At 59.7% G+C, this 9,966-nt stretch overlaps 1 protein-coding gene across 1 annotated transcript in view; it reads left to right on the forward strand.

Moving 5' to 3' along the window:
- The window catches only part of SEZ6L (seizure related 6 homolog like), a gene marked incomplete at both ends in the record, with an annotated part of 37,357 nt that extends 33,163 nt beyond the window's left edge, over nucleotides 1-4,194 (forward strand). The window contains 8 exons of the mRNA XM_082066467.1: nucleotides 478-674; nucleotides 1,837-2,031; nucleotides 2,173-2,364; nucleotides 2,591-2,785; nucleotides 3,271-3,303; nucleotides 3,447-3,561; nucleotides 3,805-3,907; nucleotides 4,165-4,194. Coding sequence (XP_081922593.1) covers nucleotides 478-674; nucleotides 1,837-2,031; nucleotides 2,173-2,364; nucleotides 2,591-2,785; nucleotides 3,271-3,303; nucleotides 3,447-3,561; nucleotides 3,805-3,907; nucleotides 4,165-4,194 — 1,060 coding nt within the window. The remainder of the gene's footprint in view (nucleotides 1-477; nucleotides 675-1,836; nucleotides 2,032-2,172; nucleotides 2,365-2,590; nucleotides 2,786-3,270; nucleotides 3,304-3,446; nucleotides 3,562-3,804; nucleotides 3,908-4,164) is intronic.
- Nucleotides 4,195-9,966: the final 5,772 nt, after the last annotated feature.

Genomic DNA, 9,966 nt, shown 5'->3' on the forward strand with positions numbered 1-9,966 from the left:
TGCTTGCGCCCAAGGCACAGCCCCATCCCTGCAGCAAACGGAGGGAATGGGGCTGCTGCCCGGGCTGGCCCTGGCCCTGCAGCAGCGTTTGCTGCCTGCCCGCCTGGATCCCAGTCGTTCCCGGCTGCATCCCGGCCGAGCCGCCCATCCGCGGGCCGCCACTGCTCTCTGCTGGCCGCGGGGACAGGCGGGGACAGCGCGGACGGGAGGATGACGCCGAGGAAGCTACAGGTTCGCCGTTTGAAAACCCGCTCTGCGACCCCAGCGGGGGCAGGCCGATCCCACAGCGCTTGCCCAGTCTGCCTGGGGATGGCACAGGTCTGGGGACAGGTCACAAGGCAGGTTGGCTGCACCGCAGTGCTGGGCAGGCGGTCTCCTCGCTGCCACTTGAGCCCGACACCATCACGTTACTCCCCGCCCAAGCTGCTCGCTAGCCGAGCTCTCCTTCGCAGCCGCTAACCGAGCTCTTCTTTCCAGCCTGAACCTCAGCAACAGCGACATTCTTACCATTTACGATGGGGATGAGCTCACCGCCCGCATCCTGGGGCAGTACATCGGCAGCAGCGGGCCCCAGAAGCTCTACTCCTCCAGTCCCGACCTCACCATCCAGTTCCACTCGGACCCTGCCGGGCTCATCTTCGGGAAGGGGCAAGGATTCATCATGAACTACATAGGTAGGGAGAGCAGGGTGCTGGGCGCGTCCCTGGCGCTGTCACTGCAGTGCAGGTGGGGACTGTGACACACAGCCAGACCAGGTTGTCCAGGTACTGGGTGTGGAAGCAGGGAGAGTTGCTGTGACACCAGCACTTTTCTGCACAACCCACTTTCTACAGAAACCCCTAGCCCCACTGCAGGTCTCTGGGTCAGTCAGTTCTGGGGTTGTTCTGCAGGAGGACAGCTGCATTTTTGGTCCCTGTTAGCCCTAATCTAGCCCAGTGCAACTGTGGAGCAAAACAGGGAAGGAAATGGCTGGAAACGGGGGGAAATCCCCCCAACACACACACTCAGGCACGGGGTTGATGGCACCGAGGTGCTGCAGTGACATGTCCTCCCAGGAGAGGTCACTAAACCCCATCCCTGGGCTGGCTCCGGAGATGGGCATCCCCAGCTCACAACTCCTTGCTCTGGAGGGGCTGAGACTACACCTGGAGACGGCTGTTCACATGTCCTTTGGTGCAGCCGTGTCCGCCAGAGCAGAGTGGCTGGTGCCCAAGGAAGGGACAAGGACTAGAAAGGACACTCCTTCCCCACGGCTGCCTGCAGTCTCGCTGCCTGCCTCTCCCCCTGCCTGTCTTCCCTTGGCAGACTTCTTCCAAGCATGCTTGCTTTCCACTGCTGACAGCCCTGGTTATGACAAACAGAGAACAAGCTGCAATGCAGATCACCTGGTCCCCTCCTCAGTGCACTGCAGCACACAGGGTCGGAGACAGCAGGGCACAAACCCCTCACCAGAGCAAACCTGCTGTGCCGTGACCACAGCATCTGCGCTGCTCCTTGTCTGCAGTCAGCACTGAGCCTTGTGTTCCCAGGCTGCTCTTTTTGTCCTGAGCCCAGCACAGACACTGCCCTGATCAGTACAGCACTATGCCTGCTTTTATTGTCAGGGCTGGGGAGGCTTCAAAGAGCCCCCATTACCTGCTGCTGCCCCTTCCCTCTGCCCAGGTGATGCCACTCGGAGACCAGGCCCCACTGTCTGTGGTGCCTGGGATCAGAGAGCTGTTGGGGAGGGACAGAAGCATGGCAAAGAGCCACGTGTCCCCATGCAGTGGCTCCGAGGAGGGCTGTGTTGCGGGGTCCCGCTCAGCAGGTGACAGCCAGCGTCTCTCCTGGCTGCAGAGGTGTCCCGCAATGACTCCTGCTCTGACCTGCCTGAGATCCAGAACGGCTGGAAGACCACGTCGCACACGGAGCTGGTGAGAGGGGCCAAGATCACCTACCAGTGCGACCCGGGCTATGACATTGTGGGGAGCGACACCCTCACCTGCCAGTGGGACCTCAGCTGGAGCAGCGACCCCCCCTTCTGCGAAAAGAGTAAGTGCAGAAGCAGCATCTGTGCCCTGAGCAACGTGCTGCTGTCCCCCTGGCATCCCTGTGACCACGCAGCTTCGTGACCACTGCCAGTCCCTGGCCACCGTGTCAGGGGTCCCCACTCACGCGGCCTCTTCTCCCCAGTTATGTACTGCACAGACCCGGGGGAGGTGGAGCACTCGACCCGCCTCATCTCCGACCCGGTGCTGCTGGTGGGGACCACCATCCAGTACACGTGCAACCCCGGCTTTGTGCTGGAGGGCAGCTCGCTGCTGACCTGCTACAGCCGTGAGACGGGGACACCCATCTGGACCTCACGGCTCCCACACTGCGTCTGTAAGTTCGGGGGGTTTCTCTTGCTCTCCTGCAGCTCAGCTGCTCTTCTCGGGGGTTCTGGGAAGCTCTGCCCTGCAGCTGAGACCTTCCCCAGCCATGCAGGGTGGTGCAGAGCTTTGAGCTACTTGAAAGCGGGATGGGGTGAGATCTCGGGTGCTTCCTCAGCTCCTTCTCTCCCTTGGCAGCCCAAGCCCTGGGGCTCACGCCAGGATGTGTTCCCTTTCAGCCGAGGAGTCGCTGGCCTGCGATAACCCAGGACTGCCAGAAAATGGCTACCAAATACTTTATAAGCGCCTCTACTTGCCAGGAGAGTCCCTGACCTTCATGTGCTATGAAGGCTTTGAGCTCATGGGGGAGGTCACCATCAAATGCATCCTGGGCCAGCCATCCCACTGGAGTGGACCCCTGCCCATCTGCAAAGGTAACGGGGGACCTGGGGTACACAGGGACAGCCACAGTCCCTGACCTGGGGCAGCCTGGGGACCTTCATCTGGCTGCAAACCCCCAGTGATTTTCTAGTCAGGAGTTAAACTCACCTGAGACCTGGGTGTTTTTCTGGGTTTATTGTGCTTTTTGGACACAGGAGGACCTTCCTGTTGCCACTAAGCTGCAAGAATGGATTGTCCTTAATTATTGCTTAGTGGGAATCCATGGAGACCTTGTCTCTGGGGCAGCGAGGCTCTCTGGAGGGTACCACGGCTCCAGGCAGAGCCGTCCTGATGGTGTCTCACTTGCCCAGTCCTGAGCGTGAGCTTACAGAGAGCTTATTAAAATCTGAAAGTCTGCAGCGTGGCTGGGACCAGATGGGGCAGGGAGACCCTGAGCCCAGGCTCCCTGTGTAGCCAACAGCTGCCAACACCCAGTCAAACCCAGTTACATACCAGTAACTCTCCGTTTCTCTTCCAGTGAACCAAGACAGCTTTGAACATGCTCTGGAAGGTGAGTGGGATGATCTGCTGGGTGAGGCCCACGCGGGGCCCTCAGCCAGAGCCCGTGAGGAGCTGGGCAGGAGGGAGGGCAGAGGCAGAGGGGGGATCGCAAGGTTCTTGAAAATGCCAACATAATGGATCCTGTCCTTTCAGTAGCAGAAGCCGCTGCAGAGACGTCTCTCGAGGGGGGCAATATGGCCTTGGCCATATTCATCCCAGTGCTGATCATCTCCCTGCTGCTGGGAGGAGCGTACGTCTATCTCACAAGGTGGGACATTCAGCCGGACTGGAGAGCCCCATAGGGACATGGCCAGGGCTGGCTCAGCATCGCTGTGCTCTCGCTGGCCGCATACCCCAGGAATGGGTCTGGGGACCCAGCACCAAGGTCTGCTCCAGGGTCCCTGGGGGGCAGGGGGAGCCAGGATGTGGGGACATGGGAGGACAGGGCTGGCTGTGCTTTGCTCTGGGGTCCTGCTATGCAGCCCAGTGACTCCCATGTCCCCCCCCACAGGTGTCGGTACTACTCCAGCCTCCGCCTGCCCCTCATGTACTCCCACCCCTACAGCCAGATCACGGTAGAAACGGAGTTTGACAACCCGATCTATGAGACAGGGGTGAGTCTTGCTGCACCCATCCCTCCCTGGGGACTGTCCCCATGGGGAAGTGGCGGGGGGATGGCTCCATCCCTGTCGGGGGCTCTGTCCTCCTCTGGCAGGCAGGAGGGGACAGAGGGGGTTGCAGGGTCTGGGCAGGGTCAGCACCATTTCCCTGGGAGCAAAACAACTCCTGGGGCTTCTCTTACCACCTGGGAATGGGGAGATTATCCTGAAATGCAGCTGCTGCCCTCAACTGTTTTTTTTCTTGCTCTCAGGAAACAAGAGAATATGAAGTTTCGATATAAGGACATTGGTAAGAGAGTCTCCGGCTGTGACCTTAATGTGCTCTCATAGAACTTCCTCAGTAACTAATCCAGAGACCACGTGGAGTTTGGTTGGACCCCTGGACCTGCTGTTGTCTTTCCTTTTGCCTCTTTATTGAAGATTTTACTGTTTTCTTCACTGTATTTATTCTATTTAAACTGCGATAGGTGTGCTGCAGAGCCCCAGGCGCAGGCAGCAGCGGGAGCCGGGGCAAAGCCCGGGGGTTCCTGGGGAGGTGTGGGGGCGCCCGTTGTCCCCCACAGTGTGGCAGCGCATTCCCTGGCACTGCCCACAGACATGCAGGTGGATTTCTGCGGTTCTGCTGTTGTTAAAAATTAAAAACGTCTCCATTGCAAGAGCCTGCAGTTGATTGCTGGGAGCTGAGGTAGGCGCAGAGTTTGCTGCAGGGGCTGTGACCCCCTATCTGTCCTTGCCCCCCTCGTCCCCAGCAGGACCTGCAGCTGGGGGCTCAGGGGCCACCAGGACTTGTGTGCCACCGGTGCAGGGACTGTCCCCTCTGTGGCTCAAGAAAGCTGCCGGCCAGTGCAGAGCCCTGCTTGCCATGCGGGGAGCAGGGGACGGCCTGGCACACACGAGGTACATGCCACTTTTCTTTTCCCGCTTTGCTTTGGATGCCGAGAGACAATGAGCCAGGACTCCCAGCTCCACGGAGAAGCATTAACCAGCCACCCCCAGCAGCCCCCAGGACACCACCCTGGGCACCAGTGGAGCAGCCAGTGCCTCTGCTCGCCCTGGTTGTTCCTCATCAGTGACACCATCACCCTTACCAGGAAGAGCTCAATCCCACTAACGGGACCCTTGACCCCCGGTAGCATCTCAGGATAAGCAGGAGGGAGCAAAATGGGCAGAAATCAGCCCAGCAAAGCTGGTCCCACCACAGTGGGACCCCAGTTTGAGCCTCAGCATCACCCACCCCACTTCACTGCCTTCACCCCTGTCAGAGCTGGCCACAGGCTGCTCCCCAGCTGTGGGAACGCAGACCCCCAAAGGGCCAGCTCCTCCCTGGGCCCCCCCACTGCCAGGCCCTGGGGAGGGCAGTGAAGCCACCAAGGTGTCCTTGGCTACCGGTGTCTTTCTTTTGTCCTTGTAGAACAGCAATTGTAGAGACTGCTTTAGGTTTGGGGTGGTTAGTGCATCTCTGCAGTGTACAGCTGAGACTTAGTTTTTTTTCCTTTAAAAACAATGAATGTGTGTTTGTAATTTGTAAAGGTTAAGAAAAAAAAAAAAAGAAAAAAAAAAGAAAAAAGTGCCAAAAATGTACTAAGCATTTCATTTCCCTTCATACATGTCTGTTTTTATAAGAACAATGTGAAAATTGCTGGGATTAAATATTTTTGAACATGATAAAGTACTTCCATGGGAAACTCTAGCATTCAATATAACCTCAATACAATTTGTTCTGTACTTTTAAATGTCTGAAATCGGTTTGCAGAGACTTGGACTGCAGGGCTGGTGCAAGCGAGGGTCAGCACTGAGCACGTCACACACCTCACCAGGCCACGGGGCGAGCTGACACAACCCTGGGGACATCTCTCCTCCTACGGGAGTCAGCGCTGGGTCCACCTGGATCCAACACCACCCGTGCCAGCCCAGCCGCAGAGATGCCTCATGGGGTGGGTGGGGGTCTGGGTCCTGCCCGAGGCACTGGGACCCCTCTGCAGACCCACAGCCATGTCACAGAGGATGTGCAGAAGGTTTTCAGAAGCCCTGCTAGCACAGCCCTGTGGGTAGGAGGCCTTTGGGGACCTAGCCTTTCCATGCCCTGAAGACTCATGGCCATCACCTGGCAGCTCCCATGGGACATGTGCCTGCTGGGGACAGCATCTCCCCAAAACCACAGGGAGAATATGGGGGGGCTGCCTCACCTGCCCCCTGTATGTCTCCACACTGGCCTCATCCTGCAATGCGCAGCAGAGTGGCACGGTTCAGAGCATTTCCCAACACCTGCAGAGCCCCAGGTTTCCCTGGCAGTGGCCAATGGGGAGGGACAGGGACATGCAGCCCCCCCCCAGCACCGTGGGAAATGCCCCCAGCTGGGGCATCTGCCACCCTGCCAGGAAACCCAGGGCCTCCTGTGTATCCCTGCACTGCCCCACATGAAACAGGAGAATAATCCTGCACTCTGAAAATCTGCTTTTTAAAAAGGTTACAATGTGACATAAGATAATAGCTTCGTTTAGCAGCTGTCAGGCTAATGCACAGGGGGCGAAGGAGCCAAGGCTCTGATACAGAGCATTCCCGGGGGAGGAAGCTTGGGTTATTTTTGGACAGAGATTGCAACAGAATTAAAATGAAGGGGAGAAAAAAAAACTTGATGCTGCTGTTCTTCCTCGGTGACGTAAAGCAGGAGCCAATCTCTGGCCTTGCGCTTTGTGCCGCGGATGAAGCTTTGTCTGAGCGCAGCAGCCACAGCCATTACCCGCCTGTCCCCCACGGAGGGGGGACACAGCGTGCTCGTCCCCTGGCAATCACATAGCCAAGGGATCCCCGTGCCCACCCACCCGCCTGAGCTGGGGGTGGAGCAGCAGGGACCCCTCACCTCCCTTACAGCTGCGTCGCAGGGTGGTGAGGCAGAGCATCCCTCCCCAGTGGGTTTTCATACAGCCATTCGCTGGCCACATCCCTGCACCTTCCCCCATTGTCGGGTTATTTCTCAGCAGGAGTCAACAGCGGCTTGGTGGGAACCGTGCGGAGGTGGAATGTGATTAAAGAGCAAAGAGCGTGGTGGGGCTCAGGCTGGGCCAGCAGCAGAGCAGTGCCCAGCGGCAGAAATGCTATGGGAGGGATGCAGAGCTGAGGGATAAAGCCAGGCTCAGAGAGTCCTGCACGCTGCCTGGGCACCAGCTGCTCTGGCAGGGACTCAGGGAGCAGGAGCTGGCAGGGTGGAGGTCTCCTCGGCTCAGGGGCACAGGGAGGACCCCTCTGGGAGCACCATCCCAGCTCCAGCCTGAATGCCCTCGGAAATCCTGGTCCTGGCAGAACACAAGCCAGTTTTGGCTCCAGCCGCATCCTGGCAGCGGCTCGAGGGGACACCAGGCACTGTCTGCCCTGGGAGCACATCTCGGGAAGAGGGAGAAGGAAGGGCTGGAGCCAGGAGGCTGCCATGAAGATGGGGCTCCTGCCAGGGTGTCGCTGGCAGAGCCGTGCCAAGCACATCCTGGGGCTGCTCCCGGTCCTTGTGCTGTGTAATGGTCTAATGCCTGCTCTCGTTGCCTGTTTGTCCCCTGCCAGACCCTTGCTGTCCCTGCCTGGGGCCCAGTGACCCCTCCTGGTGCCAGGGGATCCCAGCTGGGCCATGACGGGAATGACGTCTCCTCCAGGTCCCCAAGCTGGGGGAGTCACCCATGCCAAAGGAGAGGAGCAGGGATCTGCAGAGCACAAGCCTGAGAGGAGTCTGGCAGCAGGGTTAACCCTCCTGGCATCCCTGCCAGCGCCTCTGAAGAACACAGGGCAGGGGCATCGGGTCCCTGCATGCCCAACATGGGGCAGGGATGGGTGGTGCAGGACGTGTTGTGAGAAACCTGTGTGCTGCATGTTATGGGCTCAGCATTATTGGGGGAAGTGCACAGCAGGGAGTCAGGATAAGAGCCCAGACCTTCAGATCTCAATTCCACCCCCTCACCCCAGCGCTGTGGGAAAGCTGCACAGCAGAGAGGTTGCTGGAGAGGGTGCAGCATTGAGAAAGGGGTTGGTGCACTGGAGGGTGAAGAGCCCCAGGTGACATCCTAAAGGCAGAGGAAAGAGGGAAGAGATGAGCGGCAGAGCAGGGAGCAGAGAGCAGAAGGCAGATGGAGGGGAGAAAGGATGAGAGAGCCCAAGAGCCAGCAGACGCTGTGGCTGCCAGCAGAAGGGTGCACTGCCTGCCAACAGCAGGCGGGACATGCAGGCTGAGCCTGAGTGGGGTCTGGGAAAGAGCAGGAAGGAATAAACCCACCCTCCTTTCACCCTGCAATATGCAACACTGCCAGGGTGAGGTGGGAGCAAACAGGGGGAGCCAGGAGGGCTGGGGTGGGGAATGTGCTGGTGGGAGCACAGGGGAACAGCAGGAGCAGAAAGGAGGCAAAAATGTGCTGGGACAGAAAACAAGGTGCAGCTTAGGTGTGCAGAATCTGGGGCTGAGATTGCTCCAGAGCAAGCACACACAGCTCAGGGGCTGGGCAGAGCAGCCCTTAGGTCACTGCTAAAACCCAGCTCAAGCTGTGACAGCGGATGGATGTGCAGGCACCGGATGGCAAAACCTGCGAAACAAAGCAGGGCTTCCCCCACACTGGGAGTGGTGACACGTGTCCCACGCAGCTCCACGTGGCACTGTGCCACAGAGCAGGGCAGCGCTGCCAGGGCTCTGCCTGTGCCGGCTCTGCCTGCAGTCAGCTTGGCCCAGCAGCTTCTCTGGCACCAGAGGGCATGGTGGAGGGAGGGCTGGACCTTTGGGGCTCCTGGAACCGCTGGATTTGACAGTATGTGCCTAGGTGAATGGGAAATGGGAAGGAAAAAAGCAAGAAGCAGGAAGCAGAAAGGCTCAAGACAAACTGTTTCTTCACCAGTACTGAAGGGTTGTTAAAGGACACCCCAAATTGAAAAAAAAATTTGCTTCCTCTACTGCCAGCCTGCAAAACTGGTCTCTTCCATAGGGCCAAAGTCTGAACAAATGCAAGGTCGGCTTAGAAAGAGAACATTTTGTCAAGCCCCATGGGCTGGCTGAAGTAGCTGGAGCCAAGCGTGTGTGAGGCAGCTGCACTAAGTCTGTTTGCACCAAGTGCTGAGCGGCTGCTGTTAGACATGGCCGGGTTCTTCTGGAACCCTGCAGCTGCTGCTCTCGCTGCCTATGGGCTCTCCAAGGGAACTCCCAGGAGCTGAAGCTGCCACAGCCCAGGAACCTCAGCTCCAACACTGCCCTCACTCCAGGTGCTGCAGCACACCTGCACATCCTTGCTTAGGCATCTCCTGGCTGTTTGCACCTAGCATATTGCCTCCCCGGATGCTCCTGTCCCCTACATCCCAAACACATGGATCCTCAGGGAGCAGCAGCCCCTGTATCTGGGGTGCTGTGTCCCCAGGTGCCTGTATCCCTGCAGCCAGTACTCCCTGCATCCCTGGAGCCAGCATCCCATACATCCCAACTGCTGCATCCCTGATAGTCGGTGTCCCTGGAGCCAGCATCCTGTCTCTTGGGTGCCTGCATTCCTGGGTGCTCCCATTCCTAGGGCCAGAAACCCTCTAGGGCTAGCATCCCCTGCATCTCAACTGCTGCAGTCTGCAGCGCCTGCATCCTTGGAGCCATTGTCCCCTGCACGTCCTCTTGCATACCGCGGTGCCTCTGCACCTCCTGCATCCAGCTTCTGCAGCCCCACACACGTGTCCCGGGGCCCGTGTGCCCCCAACCCGGGGTGCCCGCGGCGGGACGGATGCTCCCTCGGGAACCAGCACCCCCGCCTCCCGGCCGCTCCGTCCCCAGCCCGCCACCCGGGTGCCGCAGCCCCGCCGCTCCCGCCCGGCTGCCGGCTGCGGGGTGCGGGGGCGCGGGGCGGGGCGGGCGCGGGGCGGGCGCGGGGGCGGGGGCCGGCCCGCTGCGCAGGGCGGGCGGTGCCTCGCCCGGGGCCCGCAGGCTGCGGCCCCGGCGCGGTCCCGGCGGGGGCGGTGCGGCCCCTCCTGCCCGGGCTGCTGGGAGTTGTGGTCCGCGAAGGCAGCGGCGAACGGAGCGGAGCGGAGCGGCGGCCCCGGGTGGCCCCGCA

Source organism: Streptopelia decaocto (assembly GCF_964273445.1).
Source record: "Streptopelia decaocto genome assembly, chromosome: 15".
Lineage (NCBI taxonomy): Eukaryota > Metazoa > Chordata > Aves > Columbiformes > Columbidae > Streptopelia > Streptopelia decaocto.